The sequence below is a fragment of the Lissotriton helveticus genome, chromosome 1_2 (genome assembly GCF_964261635.1).
Source record: "Lissotriton helveticus chromosome 1_2, aLisHel1.1, whole genome shotgun sequence".
Classification (NCBI taxonomy): domain Eukaryota; kingdom Metazoa; phylum Chordata; class Amphibia; order Caudata; family Salamandridae; genus Lissotriton; species Lissotriton helveticus.
Genome location: NC_136058.1, coordinates 181,768,850 through 181,782,193, shown reverse-complemented (window position 1 = coordinate 181,782,193; position 13,344 = coordinate 181,768,850). Strand labels below are relative to the sequence as shown.

The window sequence follows — 13,344 nt, the reverse complement described above, 5'->3', positions numbered from 1 at the left end:
GGAGGGGACTGAGAAATTAGCCAAAATATAACTATATTTTGATTTTTTTTTTTTATGGGGAATAAGTGTTGCAGAAGAAAGTCTGTTTTTTTTCCCTGCAAATAGTATCAACAAAGGCTTTGTGGTGCTTAAATCTCCATCTTCCCAGCTTTCAGGAACAGTCTAAATTTTGTCAGAAAACTACATTTTTCCACACAGTTTTGGCATTTTACTGGACATAGCCTATTTTTCCCATTTTTTGTGCTTTCAACCTCCTACCAGTTAGTGGTAGAAATGGGTGTGAAAGCAATGATGGATCCTGGAAAGCTGTACACTTCTGAAAAGTAGACAAAATTCTGAATTCAGAAAGGGGTCATTTGTGTAGATCCTTCTAGGTTTTCCTATAGAAACTAACAGTTAAAATAAAAAAATATTGAAATTGAGTTGAAAAAAACAGCTGTTTGTGCCAATGTTTTCACTTGTAACTTCTAAGTATGGCAGATTTTTGAAACCAATATACCGTTACGCCTGGGCCCTTCTGGTTGCAGGAATATATAGGGCTTGTAGGTTCACAGAGAACGAACGGTACAGAGAAACAATAACTGAGCTACTCCTTGCAATGGTTTTTCATTGTGTACCGGGTATATAACAATTCATTTGGTAAAATGTAAAGGGTTAAAAATATGCATCAATGAAACCTGTGTATTTCCAAAATGGGAACAAAATATAGAGTTTAAAAGCAGTAGTTATTTGCACATCTCTCAAATTGTGGCTACCCATACTGTCATGTGAATTAGAGGACTTTTTTTTCCTTTTTAAAGACTGGGTTTGGCAGGTTTCCCTAGATGGCATCCGAGCCTGGGACCAAATCGCAGATGACCCCCTTAGAAAACCAGGTTGTTTTGTGATAGATAATTTTGATGTCTCCACAATACGTTTTGGGCCTTCCCTGTCACGATTACTTGGCCCACCCACACCGTTTTTATTGGGGGGAGGGGAGATGCTTGATGGTTGAAAAATTGTGTCCAGAAGAATATGGCACAGTAATACAAACAAAATATGTGAGACTAAAGTCACATTTTGAGGTTTGCATGGCATTGTCGGTAAGAAAACTTGTTGATATCCTCGCGAGGCACACCACATAGTACTGGGTTTTCAGTTTACAAAATCATCTAGAGTTGGTAGATTTTCCCTAGAGACAAACTACACCTTTGCAGAGAAATACGTAAAAGACAAATGTTACTGCTCATCCATCTGTTCCTCAAGTACACACACATACTGGTTGGATTGGGCATGAGTTAAGTGAAAGGTTTAAAATGTATATTTTATTAACAAGAGATTTCACAAAAATGAAATGCACTGTAAATAATTGAACTGTGGAAAACCTGAAGCAACGACTCGCAACTTGTGAGCGGTAATGCTGCGGCAGGGCACCAATCTCTTTACAGGCCATTCACACACCATTCATACGTGACATACACAAGAAGACTATGCACACTGCTGGCCCACCGCATTACAGCACTCACATCAACAGATAGCGCCATTCAAGGGCCCATCGCTTTCATATGCTCACATGACTGACAAAGCAATCACAGCGGCTGTCGGTTGACGTTGTGTGTGCACTGAGGTTTGGCTAGCAGTGTGTGTAGTGACCAGCGGCAAGTCACTACTCACACTCCGACATCCAAGTGCCAGTCCACACACACCCCCAGCCAAGAGCCAGTCCACGCACAGCACCAGCCAAGCGCCAGTCCACGCACACTGCCAGTCCACGCACACTGCCAGCCAATCACCAGTCCACGCACACTGCCAGCCAATCACCAGTCCACGCACACTGCCAGTCATGCTCCAGTCCACATACACCGCCAGCCAATCTCCAATCCAACCACACTGCCAGCCAAGCCCCAGTCCATGCACACCACCAGCCAAGCCCCAGTCCATGCCCACTTACAGCCAAGCCCCAGTCCACACACTGCTCTAGCTAAGCGTCAGTCCATGCACACCATCAACCAACCGTCACTCCATGCACAACGCCATCACACTTTCTTAACAAAAAAGGAAACACAAACCAATTGGAAGTAGATACAAAACTATAACTACAAACCCAACAGCTGTAACTAAATACATCACACTAATGCCAACCGTGACACTGAACAAAAAATATAAAACAATACAGACCAGTCAGTTCACTTTTAAACTCAATGTTGCTTCCAAAAATTATTTTGTGTGTGAAACAATCTAAAACATGTGGGCACACACAGCCCAGGATTAGAAGGACAACCATAGCAGTGCATACCACTCTCCTTCCGTATACCTCTTTGCATACAGACTCGACATCTCTCACAGGGATTGGCGTTTTTTGGGCGTGGGAGGAATGTAATCCGGAAAGTGGCGATCTTTCAATCTAGCCAAATCCTCCACCATTCCAACTCTAGGAACACTTGCCTGGTCCACTTCAACAAGGCTGCCTATCACAGACTCCTGAAACTGAACAAAAGTCATCCTTGACTTTGGAGAACAAACCTTGAACACAACAAAAGCATTAAAAGTTGCTAAGTTGGAGAGATGGATAGCCTACTTCTTATACCAAATGTAAGCCTTACGGTCAGAAGTGCAAGGTCCCAACCTCTGATCTACTCTATCTACACCACCCTTGTGCTTGTTGTAGTCTAAAATGCACACAGGTTTCCACACTACAGCAACCTGACTCCAAACAGTCTCAGGTGAAGTACTTTCATCATGTAGATATCCTTCCTGACCACAAATGTCACAGCTCGCAGTTCATCACTACGCAAGGTACTACACTGTCCCCTCTCAAGTTTTTACAAACAAGCGCTTTAGAGTAACCTTTATGTTTAGAGCTAATTGTGCCTCAAGCAGTAGTGTCCAATTTGAACAATATCCTAAACAATTGCACACCAGTGTAGAGGTTATCTAGGTTCAAATGGTGACCTTTGTTGTTAAAAAATCCTCTAACAAGTTCCCACACAATTTTCTCACTAACTGAAAAAGTTGAAGGACAACCAGGGGGTCAGTTGTACACCCGGAAATTATAAACATATCCTGTCTTACTCTCAGTTAACATATACAGCTTAATTCCATAAAGTGCCCTCTTGTTAGGAATTTACTGCCTAAAATCCAAACGACCCTTCAACAGGACCAAAGACTCATCAGTATCTATTTCTTTCCCTGGAGCATAGATCTCTGAAAATCAATCGACAAAGTGATCAAGGACATTCCAAACTTAAAAAGACAGTCACAGTCAGGGTGATATTGTGGCAACGCTGAAGCATTATCAACAAAATGGATCATCCGAAGCAAAATTAAATAAGGATCACGACTCCTAATTGCAGGAAATATGGCCGTTGCCATCAAGGGACTGGTAGACCAATATGAAGACAGGGACGGCTTCCTTATCAAGCCCATCAAAACAGTTAAACCCCAAAACTTCTTTATCTCATCCAGATTTGTGGGAATCCACCAAGGAGCTCTAGAGCGGGGCCTAAGTCTGGCACTGTTGTCCCTCAAATACTGTTCAGCATACAAATTAGTCTGCTCAACAATCTCAGCCAAAAATACATCGTCCATAAACAACTGAAAAAAATGCATAGCAAAAAAAGTTTCACAATTCATTGTACACCCTGCAACACCACTAAAGGCAGGTAACAACGGCTGCACCATGTTTGGATCAACCTAGAGCCCAGCACTTACAATGTGAAGCCTTGCAGCTCCATGCTGCAATCCACATACCTCTTGCTGCACTAACGGCACATCACTGTCCTCCTCTAAAACAGGCGCTTCATCCGCACTGAGAGTGGCTTCATCTTCTGATGATTCCCATGTCCTTTGTCCAGTTTCCTGCCAGAGCGATAGCCAACTGCTCCCAGTACTGGTTTGAATTGGAGTATGCAAGGAGGTCACTAAGTGTGCCGGCCGAGCAGTCTCTGTGGTGCTGGCAAGCCCCCCAACCCTGCCACAATACACTAAACCCCTCCCTGTGACATGATATCTATTGTTCTGCCTTCCCCTGCTCGAGTTTGGCTAAGCAGCAGGAGAGCAGAAACTTTCTCTGGTCGGCAGCAGCCCTAGCTTGCTTTCCGGTTCTGGAAGACAGGTACCGGAAGCACTGAGGGCCTCCCGGAAGAGCTTTACAGTGCATGGAATCATACCTCCTTCCCAGTCGGTGTGAGGGCACGATTCCAACATGTTTGATACCAAACATGACAGGGTTTGTAGCAGCCAGTTTAGAGATGGTTATCGCGTAATGATGCATGGCCACTTTATATTTTATAATGTCTAATGCACTTACAACCCAGGCAAGTGGACTCAGAAGGTTGTAGGGGTGCCCCGCTCATGCAGGAGCACCCTCACACTTAGGACCAAGCACCCTGCTTTCAGGAATGAAAGGCCTACCTTAGAGGTGACTTATAGGTTTTAGGTGTAGTGACCTCAGATATAGTAAAACCTAAATATGTCGTAAGTGGTGCTAGCACCAGTTTACACAGGCAGCAATGGTTGGTCTGTCGTCACAATTTGAGTGGTCCCTCATGGGTGGTATGATACATGCTTCAGCCCATGGGAGACCCCTGGTGACTTACAAGGGTACCCCAGTAGCCAATCTGGAGTGTACTTAAGTACTCACCATGTCCAATTTAGGGAGAAAGCACAGAGACTGGGATCCTGATTAGTAGGATCCCAGTCAGACTTGTCAGCAAAAATATTAATGGCACCAGCAAAAAGTGAGGGTGTCCATGAAAGCTGATCTACTTTCCTACACAGGGCCAAAGAAAAGCATGACGTTAACAAGTGATAGAAGAGGTAGCTCTGTTATGGACTGTTGCTACATAGCAATTTAGGGCCTGATTTAGGTATTGGCAGAAGGAATACTCCGTCACAAAGGTGACGGATATCTGTCCACCTTATTAAGATCTTCAAAGGAGATCATGGAATCGTTATAAGACAGACAGTGTATCCGTCAAGTTTGTGACTGTATATTCCCCTCCGCCAAGACCTTAATCAGGCCCTCATTCTCCTTTGAAGATGTGTGACATCAACTCTTTTTTTAAGTTGGAGCAGTGTTGGGGCAGTCCTGTTGTTTCAGATCCTGGTCACAAAAATAGAAAAGGCCTACTGCCTTATTTTCTATGTTTTACACTTCTTCGTCTGCTGTCCGATAGTTGTGCCAAAATTCTCCGAAGATGGTGAGCTTGTCTGCAAGAAATGTGGGGTGCTGGTCATGATCGCCTTGTAAATGATGAAGTTGGTTTTGAAAATGGTATGTGTCTGCAAAGGAGCTAATAAAGTTGTTCCATCAGATTGGTGGTGGTATGATCATATTTGTTTAAGCCCTGGATAATATGTGCTGAGGTCTGTAGGATACTCTTATGGAGTGTCTATGAGGAGTCTGTGAAGCCATGGAGCAGGGTTTTACTACCATCCAGTATAAGAGATTGAACAGCAGTTCTGAAGTCGCATTTTGGAAGAAACTGCTTCACTTTCTTTAGAAGAGAGAACTGGTAACAGGCTTTCTTTGTTTTTTGGCTTTGTGTTCCTTGAGAGTGAGGTTAATGGCCTGTATTAGTCCAAATGCCTTGGCATTCAGTAAACGTTGGGGCTTGAAGCCGTAAACATTTAATGAGATAATTCAGATAATAAAATGTATGCAAAAATTATTGCTAGAAGTATACATTTTATTAACTCATTACATGCAGACCTGCAAGGTATTATTAATGATTAAAAGCTCAAGAAAAATATAACTGAATTTATACCTTGTGTAGCCTCAGTGAATGGAAAATCTTTGATTTAGTACAATCCAACTAAATTTCTAATGGTAAATTAACCCTGTACCAGAAACCTAATGCATCAATAGTAATAATTGGTTTATGCAGTTATTATTTCAAAAATATGGAGGAACAAGGACAGGCTCTCTTATATCTCCATTGCTGTTTTCCCTTTTTATAATCCTCTGGCTACCTCACTTAAAAAACTCACAGATTCCAGCCGGACCTGCACCTCATCTACCTCTGTTGTCTTGAGCGGGACAAAGATGTCAAGACTTGTCGATTGTCACTCCCATGTACCCCAAGGCCTTCAGGGAGCATTCTCTCAAGCTCCTTGCCGCACGATGTTTGACACTGACCTGTCTTGATCCCAGTCGAAAGGAAGGTCTCTGGATTGGTCGCAGAGCCATTGATCTTCGTCACACTCAAAGTTGTCCGGGCATTTGGATAAGTGCCACAAAAAAAGAGAACAGCAAGAAGTGGAAGAGTTCTTTGACTTCGTCCTGTCCAAGTTTCCAGGAGCCGATGTGACTCCAACTTCGAGAGTTTTATGAGGCCATGCACCTCACATTTGGTGGCCCATCTCCGTGCCTTCGGACACCGTGGCTTCCAGAGGGGCACCTACGGGTTCGCCGCTGGCATGTTTGCCCCCCACCGCATGTCAAGCCTCGTAGTTCCAGATACATTCTGGACCTTCCCCAGCAAAGGTCCCGACGCTGGAGGCAGCATCCCCATTCTAATCCCTGACTCCAACACGGTGCAGAAGGGGCATCATCCGGCGCTGACTAGAGCCATGACTTTCACGCCAGAGCCTGAGCCCTAATCTTATGGGCTGGAACTTGGGAGGATTGGGAGGAGTCACTGTACCCTGAAGAATACCACTCCCTAGATCCAACCATGGATTTGTGTGAGAACTTGAAGGAGGCCAGTGGACTTGACCAGATACGAGCATACTTTCTCCCCCCACTGTGGCTGTGGAGGTGGGAGAACCATTTGCTATGGTGATGAGAAGGGCTGCTGAGGTCCTAAACCTTAGCCTATCCTCAGTGGCAGTCATGACATCTTGACAGAGGTGCTTCGGCCAGGATTGACCCCCTCATAACCACTTATCCCATTCAGTAAAGCCCTCGCAGATGTCCTGCTTGGCAATTGCTCCAAGCCTAGTACAGGGGTTTCTGTGAACCGGACAATTGGCCAGCGTGATCACCCCGCCCCAGGGAAGAGCTTGGTCGTCCAAGCGTCTACTTCCAGTGTAACTCCAGTGTTACTTCTGGCTCGTTCCCTACTGCCCCACCGGATAGGAAATTCAAGTGTCTGGATACTTTAGGCAAGAAAATATTTTCTTCCACCAACATGGACTGTGGCTCATGAATACTGTGTGTCTAGTGGGCCTCTACTCCTATTCATTATGGGATTCGGTTGCGCAGGTGCTGCCCATGGTTCCGGAAGAGGTCTGGGTCATACTTTCCCGAGCTCTTGCTGATCAAATGTGGACTAGATAACACTGACTCGGTAGGCAGAGCGGTTACATTGATGATGGCCTTACAGCACCATACCTGGCTGAGAACTCACTTTTCAGTGGATGTTCAATCATCACTTATGGACATGCCCTTTGATGGCTCGTGTCTCTTTGGAGACAAGGTGGACTCAGCGCTGGAGTTCTCAAGGACATCAGGGCTATGGCCACGTCCTTGGGCCTTTCCTTGGCTCTTCACCAAACCCAGTCCGTCTTTCCTTGGTCATGGAAAGGCTTCCAGCTGTGTCTACCAATCCAGCCACCATACCGCACAAGGGTCCCAGCCTCTGCTTGGCAGAGGATACAGAAGCCACAGACCTTCTGGGTTGAGCAGCCAGAGGACAGGTCAGTCCACTGTTCCCCCGGCAACCAGCTCCTCCAAACCCCTTTAGTTTGCTCTTGTACCATTATGGGCACTCAGTGGGAGTCCGAGTATGCCATCAACTGCCCAGTGGCGGTCCATAACATCAGACCGCTGGGATCTTCAGATTGTCCGAAGAGGCTACTCTCTCCCCTTCGTAACTACCCCTCCACCCGTCCCATCCACTTGTTACAGGCTGATGGAAAACAATATCTTTTTGCTCCTCCAGGAAGTGACAACTCTCTTGGCCAAGGGATCCTTGGAGAGCCTGCTGACACCAGAAGTAGGTCATGGTTGGTAATCTCACTACTTTCTGGTGCCTAAGAAGGACAGAGGTTTTTGCCCTGTCCTATCCCTGCACCCTGTCAATTTCTTGCTCAAGGAAGAGAAGTTCATAATGCTCTCTATCACGTCCTGTCTGCCCTGGACCTTGGAAACTGGATGGTAACCTTGGACTTACAGGATGCATATTTCCACATCCCTATATGCCTGCCCCCCAAGGTGCGGCTCACGGTGAGCCACAAGCACTGTCAGTTTGCATTGCTTCCTTTTCGCCTTACCAGCACCCTCAGATGTTCACCAAGGTGATGTCAGTGTTTGCAGCTCATCTGCAGAGATTTGGCTGTTGAAGGCGTGCTTGCACCAGGCTTTCATGTCCCACCTCCAGACTACGGTGGACCTCCTGCATTCGCTGGGGTTCATTATCAGTGTGCCGAAGTCATACCTGAATCCCTCTCAGATGCTCCCTTTCATCGAGCCGTTCTGGACACAGTGTTGTTTCAAGCCTCTATACTCCTGAACATTGAGTCCAGAATATTTCTGGCTATAATACCAATGTTTCATTCTCTATCCTGGATTTCGGTGAGACTGACTCTGAAGCGGCTCAACGTCTCTGGACATGGCTAGAACAGCATAGCATATCCCTGATCGTTTAACACCCGGCGGGCCCTCTGAACACCAGGGCAGACTAACTTGGCCGAAGATGCCTAGTGTATCACAAAAGGCGTCACCACCCAGAGGTGGTTCACAGTCTCTTTCAGCAGTAGGAAGAGCCTTGGTTAGATCTATTCGCCACCACCGAAAACGTGCAATGTCAACAGTTCTGCGTGCTGGAGTTTCCAAGGCGACTCTCGCTCTGAGACACTTCATCTCGATGGGAGCTCAGGCTTTCTGTATGCCTTTGTGTTCATACAGCTCCTGCCCAGAGTTGTCAAGAAGATCAGGAATGACCGGGCTCAACTCATCCTTGTAGCTCCAGACTGAGCTCGGAGATTTTGGTATCGAGCTCGGAGAGTTTGGTATCCCGAGCTGTTGAGCATGGACTTTAGTCCTTCGATCAGACTGCCTCTTTCGGAGGATCTTCTGTCACAGTAGAAGGGGAGAGTTCTTAACGACGAACATGTCAATGCTCTTCCCTCTTGCGTGGAAATTGAATGGCAACAGTTGACTGCTTTGGACCTTCCACCTGAAGTCTGTAATATTATCTTTGCAGTGAGACGTCTGCAGTGAGACGTCCCTATACCAAGACTGTATACGCCTACCGTTGGGGCAGGTTTGTGGCATGGTGTGTAGAGAAACAAGCTGACCTGCTTTCTGCTCCCCTCTCTCAGGTCATTCTCTTTAGCCTATCCCTTGCCCCGCAGGGCTCTGCTCTGGGCTCCCTAAACGGCTATCTTTCTGACATCTCCGCCTTTCTGCAGTTGCCTAATCAGCCATCCCTCTTCAAATCCACGGTTTTACATAAGTTCTTATAAGGTTTGCAACACGTATCCACCGTCACCCTTTATCATCCCTCATTGGACTTTAATCTGGTCTTGACTTTTCTGATGTGCGCTCCTTTTGAGCCCTTATACAATTATCCTCTCAGGCTCCTTGCCGTGAAGATAGCCTTCCTCGTGACAATAACATCTACCCGCAAGGGTTATGAGATTCAGGCTTTGTCATCCAAGCCTTCTTACCTGAACATCTACCCGAAAATCTGGTTCTTTGCTCTAGAGCTTCCTTTCTGTCGAAAGTTGTCACTCCTTTCCATTTAGGCCAGTGCCTCACCCTGCCTACTTTTTGCGCTCCACCACATCTCTCTAAGCAAGAGGAGCAACTTCATCATCTGGACCCAAAAAGAGTGTTGTTCTACCTTGACCACACAAGAGAGTTCCGGGTGAGCAAAGAAGGGAAAAGCCGTGCAGAAGCGGACCATCTTCCTATATATTTTTGCTTTGCATTAAAATCTGCTACACATTGACCAAGAAGCAATTCCCTGAGGGTTTGCATGCTCATTCTACCAGAGCTAAGGCTGTAAACCACTGCATTCACACGTGGAGTTCCTGTCCTGGCAATCTGCCAGGCAGCAACGTGGGATTCTCTACACACATTCCCTAAGCATTTTTGCCTGAACAGTCGGGTCCACCGGGACAGACACTTTGCTTGTTCAGTCCTGCAGGACTTTCTAGTGTGAATACGTTTCGTGGACCTACCTCCGTGGTGGTATTGCTTGGCTATTTAATCCAAGGTAAGAAATCTGCAGCTAGAAGTCTTAATCAGATGGATACGTTATTTACCTTCGGTAATGCCTTATCTGGTAGAGAGACTACAACCACAGATTCCTTATGGACCCAACTATGCTCCCAGCTCTGTGAATGGATTTCTATAGAGAGGACTTTCACCTTTCAGGGCCCTAATCTTCCTCACCAGTAGTCAGTGTTCTTCGTGGCTCTGCCCTCCTGATGTGTAAAGTCACGAAAAGGAACTGATGTCAACGTGTTGTAGTGGCCCCTGTATGGGCACAGCACACATCACTTCTGGTGTGGACAATGCCACGTGGAGCCAAACAGAGCCACCTACTGGCACGCACAGGTACTATTCACGAAAAAGTTTCTGGATCCAGTCTTATGGTAAGGAATCTGTGGCTAGATATTGTCAAGCAGACAATGCGTTACTAGAGGTAAGTAACTTGTTCTTCAGGGTACAAAATGTCTCACACTTGAATTGATTACATGGACTATAACCAAGGAAATTACTGCACATTTATCAACTGAGGTCACAAATCCCCCAGGAAATTGAGGAAATGTGCAATTTAGAATTTGTCTGCAAATGGACAAAAATAAGGTAAATGCTGGGTTAAAATCCAGATTGGGCTCTTTATATTGTAGGAAGAGTAAATTATGTTTAAAAGATTAAATTACAAAAACATATGTTATTTTTTCAGCATCTTTGATTTATATGCCAGGGGCTAGATGTATCAACCATTTTTCTGGTCGCAGTCAGCCCGATTCGCAGAATTGGGCCGTTTGCGACTGAAAACATGCATTTTGGTATTGATCGATCCCAAATTGCTAATAAATAAATCCAGTGGTATGTAAGAAAGTTTTGCAATCAAAAACGCGGTTGGAAATTCACATTTTACGACCTACTTCTAGTAGGTGGTAACGTATTTGTAAATGGGTGCCCCCTCCGAGAATGAAAGTAAAAATATTTTTAAGAGCAGGCAGTGGTCCCTCAGATAGGGTGACCAGAATTTTAAAGCAAAAAAACGGGACATTTCCCAAAGATTGAAGAATGACTAAAATTATACTTCAACACAGTGCACAGAATGACAGTGTTCCTTAGCAGAAAATTACAGAAAAGGCAGTAAGGAACTACATAAAATGCAATTTTTAAAACCAGTTGCATGCCTGATAATTAAATTGCTTTCCTATAACAGCTGCTATCTATCCTTGCTTTGCGAAACATAAAAAAATACCTCCCACTCTTTTTAGCTGACCCTCTCAAAAAACTGTGACATGAGCTTAATTTCCTGAAATCTGCCAGGACAGCTGTTGGAAAATAGGGACTGTCCGGGCAAATCTGGGACGTCTGGTCACCCTACCCACAGGCCACTACCTACTCTTAAAAAATTAAACTGCAAATTTCATTTTTTCTTTTTAAATGCCTGCATTTGAAGAAAGAAAAAAAAAGATTGCTTTATTAAAAAGTATTCACAGACATGATAGTCTGTTGACCTTAACAGGCCACACCCCTGTGATGACTGCGATTGCTAGTGGTTCGCAAATTGTGACCTACCTCATTAAATTCATGAGGTAGGTCTATTTGTGACCCACTAAGAATCGCTAATGAAACTCAAAAGTTTCATTCATTAGGAATGCTAATTTCCTAATTTCGATTCAGAGAAAATCTCCATTAAGGAATCTGTATTCCTAATATTAAAGCATCTACATTTCCAGATGTTCACCAAAAATGCTATATAGGGTTATTGATAATGCAGGGCTTCATTTGTTTAAGAAATATTATTCAGCCAGCTTGTTACACTCCCTACAATTTTTACTAGCACATCATACATAAGATGAGCAAGAATGTATTTCTCTAGCCAAACTAATAGAGATAGTCACCAAGAGCTTTTTGTAGCCAAATGTAATAATCTGGAGTACTTCAAAAGAATCAAACTGAAACTAGTGTAAGATCTCGCATGTTTGTTGGGTCATTCAATTGTGCAATATTGAATACCATTCAATTTATGAAAGATAAGTTAGATAATGCAGAGTGGATTAAACATTTACCGTATACTATCTACAAATCAGAAATTTATAATTTTACTAAGTTACAGTTTAAGAGCAACCCTTGATGGTTTACACATTAATGAAACAATAAATCACTGATATTCATGAACTAAAATGGCAGGATAGGTAGTCTAACCTTTAAGAGTTTGCCAAAGTTACAGATGGGTTCTGATTGCCAATCAGTAGCATTGAACTACAAGTCCCAAAGACTACCGGGGGTAGTTCCGCATGCAAGACAGGCGGGACTGTAGGAATTATCTTATGATACAGAATGGGACCCTAGTCCAAATTTGGGATTCAACCACTGCCAGTAGCCAGAGCCTTTCAGTTATCCTGAGTTAATTGTGTAGATACCTAAATCTGTGACATTGAATGTGTTGTATTTTGTTATTAGTAGAATAAAGATATTTTTCTTTAAGACATGGCACTGGTTGGACTTTGTTCTTTTGCATAATGTTAGTGCTATATTGTGTTATAATTCTCCAACTTCAGACGCCGATTAAGTCAAATACTACAGCGATATACTTAATATTCAGTTTTGGGTCTAACACTAGGTCAGACTTCAGTGGTAAAAAGCCCCATTTAATATCAGTGCGGCTCAGGATTCTAAGTGTGCCTCGGTGCCCTCAAACAAGTTCCTACACAAGTCATCTTTTAAATTTGGACTTTAAAGTAAGATTCGTCATCCTAAAGAACATGTAATGTTTGAGTTTTATTTAAGTTTTACAAATTCTAAAATGTTGTGTTTTATTTTTTAGGACCTAGTTTCCGATGGACCAGTTCCTTGGGCTTCCAAAAATACTGTCAAATTTGTGTCAGAGCAGGTCTCTCACCATCCACCAAGTAAGCTGAAAACTATTACTGTATATATACTTTGTACTTCATCTTTCAGCGTTTTGGCATTTGAAACCATTGAACCCTTCAGCCAAACTACATGAAGACCACAAATTATATTCAGGCGCAAAGTGTAATTGATAGCACTGCCCACACCACTATGATACATCTCTTATTTACTCCCGTCTCTTTTTTAGGTCTCGCGCCTGCGATTGCAGGGGCGAAAGTCCCTGCTGTCGCAGAGCGAGTCTTTTGTAATCGTTTCAGGCTTTTCTGCTTTCAAGGACTAGGCAGAGCGGACAAGAGGCTCTTACGCGCACG

The 13,344-nt window shown here is 44.2% G+C and overlaps 1 protein-coding gene across 11 annotated transcripts in view; it reads left to right on the top strand.

The window, feature by feature from the left end:
• The window catches only part of OSBPL9 (oxysterol binding protein like 9), a 1,511,872-nt gene that overhangs the window by 1,259,482 nt on the left and 239,046 nt on the right, over window positions 1–13,344 (top strand). For all 11 annotated transcript variants that reach the window (XM_078670721.1, XM_078670755.1, XM_078670745.1 and 8 more), the window contains one exon: window positions 12,948–13,032. In XM_078670721.1, the coding sequence (XP_078526847.1) occupies window positions 12,948–13,032 (85 nt within the window). The remainder of the gene's footprint in view (window positions 1–12,947; window positions 13,033–13,344) is intronic.